General features: G+C 33.9%; 1 protein-coding gene across 1 annotated transcript; it reads right to left on the bottom strand.

Moving 5' to 3' along the window:
• Positions 1-223: 223 nt before the first annotated feature.
• On the bottom strand, positions 224-1,159 carry LOC119807645 (olfactory receptor 4C15-like). The gene has a single exon (XM_038319727.1). The coding sequence runs from the start codon at positions 1,157-1,159 to the stop codon at positions 224-226; it is 936 nt and encodes a 311-aa protein (XP_038175655.1).
• Between the last annotated feature and the right edge of the window lie 2,368 nt (positions 1,160-3,527).

Below are 3,527 nucleotides of genomic sequence, written 5' to 3'. Positions count from 1 at the left end.
TTTTACCTTATTTTCTTAAGGCAAGTCTCTACTGAAACTTCAACTTACTCTTTCTTGAATATATCTGCAGCAAAATAAAGCTCTGGGATCTATAAATCTCCTATTTACCAACACAAGAATGAAATGTACTCCCATGCTCAGATTTTGACATGGAAACTCTTATCCTCATGTTGACATAGAAATGTCCTTAGTCATTGATTCTTCTCCCAGTGTGAAAGTAACATTAAAATTTAACAAATATCACTTTCAATCTCTTCCACATTTTTCTGATGGCATTTATCATTTCCTTATTCCTAAACGTGTAAACCATAGGATTTAGCAATGGTGTCAGGACATTGACAAATATAAGTGTGTTTTTCTCAAAAGAGAATGCAGACGTATCCCGAGCATATATTAATATGCATGGAACAAGAAACAAAACCACAACAGTAACATGAGCTCCACAAGTGGAAAGTGCTTTACGTCGACCTTCAGAACTATGGGCTCTCAGAGAGAACAAGATGACACCATAGGAGACAATTAATAAGGAGAAAATTATGATGCAGATAGCCCCACTGTTGGCAAAGACCAAAAGAACAAATACATGTGTGTCAGTGCAGGCAAGCTTCAGCAATGGAAACAAGTCACACATGTAATGATCAATGACATTGGGTCCACATAAAGGTAGCTGCAATGTGAATGTAATTTGTATGATGGAATGCAAGAAGCCCCCTGCCCATGATATTGCCACCAAAATACCACAGAGTTTCCGGGTGAGGACGGAAGAGTAGTGTAAGGGCTTGCAGATGGCCACGTAGCGGTCATAGGCCATGGCTGCCAGCACAATCATTTCTGCCCCTGAGAAGAAATGGACTGAAAATAATTGTGTCATGCAACATTCAAAAGAGATAGTTTTCTTCTCACATAAAAAGTCTACAATCATCTTAGGTGTAACAGTAGAAGAAACACATGCATCCAGAAAGGACAGAAATGCCAAGAAGAAGTACATAGGACATCCAAGTAGTGCAGGGCTATAGATGATGGTCACCACAATTATCATGTTGCCTCCTATAGTTGCAAGGTAAACCAACAAAAATACAACAAACAGTATTTTCTCAACTTTTGGGTTCTGAGAAAGTCCCAAGATTATGAACTCAGTGACAAAACTCTGGTTTTGCATGATTATCAAGAAGACAGCAAAAATAAACTTTTGTCACACAAATTACCAATTGTTAAAAATATTTCTTATATGTTTATAATATTTACATCAACAAAATAGTAAATCCTTATGCAAATTATCTTGATTAGTTCTATTACTGTAAAAATAAAATATTAGAAAATTGAAAGATATAGTTGTATAACATACATTGTGGAAAACAGAATTATGTAACTTTTAAAGAAACCATGTTTTAAATTTAGGCTATGAATTCATCCACTTTTGTGAGAGGACAAGTATAATGTAACAGAATTATCAGCTCTTGGAGTGAATATTAAAGGACATTTTATAACATTTATAAACTTGATGTGAATAAAAATCCCACAATATTTGTCAGAGAATTTCCTTATATACCAATAGAAGAGGCAAATGTATACTTAGGTGAACACAAAATCCTGGCTACCCTTTAAATTTGTTTAAACCTAAGAAATATATAGTTACCTAATATAACTTATTCTTCACAAAAGAAAGTTTTGTAGGAAATGTCTAATAATATATATGATTTATATATGTACATATAATTAATTTTTTCACTTTTATTTCACTTTAAAGTATATCCAAAACATTATAAAAATAATCTTATTATCAGTAAATGCAAGAGAAAAACCAAAAGAATTTCTCATGTCCTGGTCTCAATCTCCTGGTCAATAGTATATGGCATTGTTACTATTTCATTTGTCTGATTTTCTAATTGAAATATAAGACCAAACAAATAAGGAATGATTAATCTGGGATATTAAGAGTCATATGTTCCCAGACCAACGACATCTCCATGGAATCAACCTCATGACTGTGAGATTGTTCATCTTAGTTATAGTAGCACTCAGAGCTGTTCTTTCTGTTCTTCTTCTCTGCATTAACACAAAAGCATCTTCTTATTTGGTCTTATGTGATGTGGTATCTTGACAAAGGCACCAGTAAATGATAAAGGTTCAGAAGGTGATGGACCAATACATCATATATGAAAATTGGTGATATCACATAACTGAAAAAAGAAATTATTCATTGAAGTAATTTTAGAGTCTTGAGACATAATTCTATATTAGTTACTCATGTAGTGTTAATCTGTTTAAAAAGTATCTGATAATACAAATGGTTGGATATCTGTATGAACTTATAAATTTTTTAATAAAGGACTTAACTGTTCATCTCCAAGTCATTGTAAAAGAAGTCAAATTAAAAATGTAAAAAATGTTGCTGATAGCCAAATGCTCTAAACATTCTAGGTATAATTCATTATCTTGAAAACATATCTGCTTCATGGTAAGCCCCTCCATAGAAATTAAGAGAATATTCCAGATCTTGACTTTATTTTCCCTCTTACAACTTTAAAGGCCACTTGTTCTCTCTCTTGTCTATACAACTGGATTTCATTAGAAATAATATTTTAGTGTGTGAATATTGCTTTGTTTTTACATGCATACGTATAAATATACATACAGACATTGCAAATATTTTCTTAAAAATTTGTGAGTAAAATGATGATGTTAGATTGAAAGTAAAAACTGTGGCAATCTTAATGACAATAATTAAAATAGAACAGAAAAAAATTTACTTTCAATAGCTACACGATTCATTAGATATGGAGATACTGAGGTGGTGCCTACTTAGAATTTTCACCCCTACGTTTCAGTATCTTTTGTATGAAAACATACTCTGCAAGCTGTAAAAAGGGAAATGTAAACAATAGGCCACAAAACCTTATTCTAAAATGGTATGCTGCCTCAAGATATGCTACAGCAATGGCGGTACAAATCTTGTGGAAGAAACCAACCAACAACTGATTTGACTTAAATCCCATTCCATAAGATAAAACCCATGCTGACACTGCTTAGGGAAACAAAGAACAAGTCAGCCCCAAACATTTTATCTACAATGGTGGGCTGCTTACACAATATGCTAGAACAACGGTGGCACAAAGCTTGTGGGAGAAATCAACCAATAAAAGATTTGACTTAAAGCCCACTGCATGAGATGGAACCCATTCCCAATATTGCTTGGGTGCTCGGGAACTGGTGACTAGATAGTGCAGAGACCTAGGGTAAATTTAAATAATACTAATCTCGTATGGGATGTCCAACTATCTGTGTGTTGCTTTTCTTGGTTAATGAATAAAAAACTGCCTTGGCCTGTTAATAGGGCAGAACTTCCATAGGTGGGGAGGATAAAAAAAAGCTGGAAGAAGGGCAGAGTCAGGGAGAAGCAATAGAGCTGCCAGAGACAGACCCTGGGAATTTTACATGATAAGCCACATCCTCGTGGCAATACACATATTAATAGAAATGGGTTAAATTAATATGTAAGAGTTAGCCAAAAACAAGCCACAGCTAAT

The sequence above is a fragment of the Arvicola amphibius genome, chromosome 2 (assembly GCF_903992535.2).
Source record: "Arvicola amphibius chromosome 2, mArvAmp1.2, whole genome shotgun sequence".
In the NCBI taxonomy this organism is placed as follows: domain Eukaryota; kingdom Metazoa; phylum Chordata; class Mammalia; order Rodentia; family Cricetidae; genus Arvicola; species Arvicola amphibius.
This window is presented reverse-complemented; position numbering and strand designations above follow the sequence as displayed.

Bases quoted from the DNA above. Each gene is read 5' to 3' on its own strand.
- LOC119807645 (XM_038319727.1), bottom strand. From the start codon at position 1,159: ATGCAAAACCAGAGTTTTGTCACTGAGTTCATAATCTTGGGACTTTCT.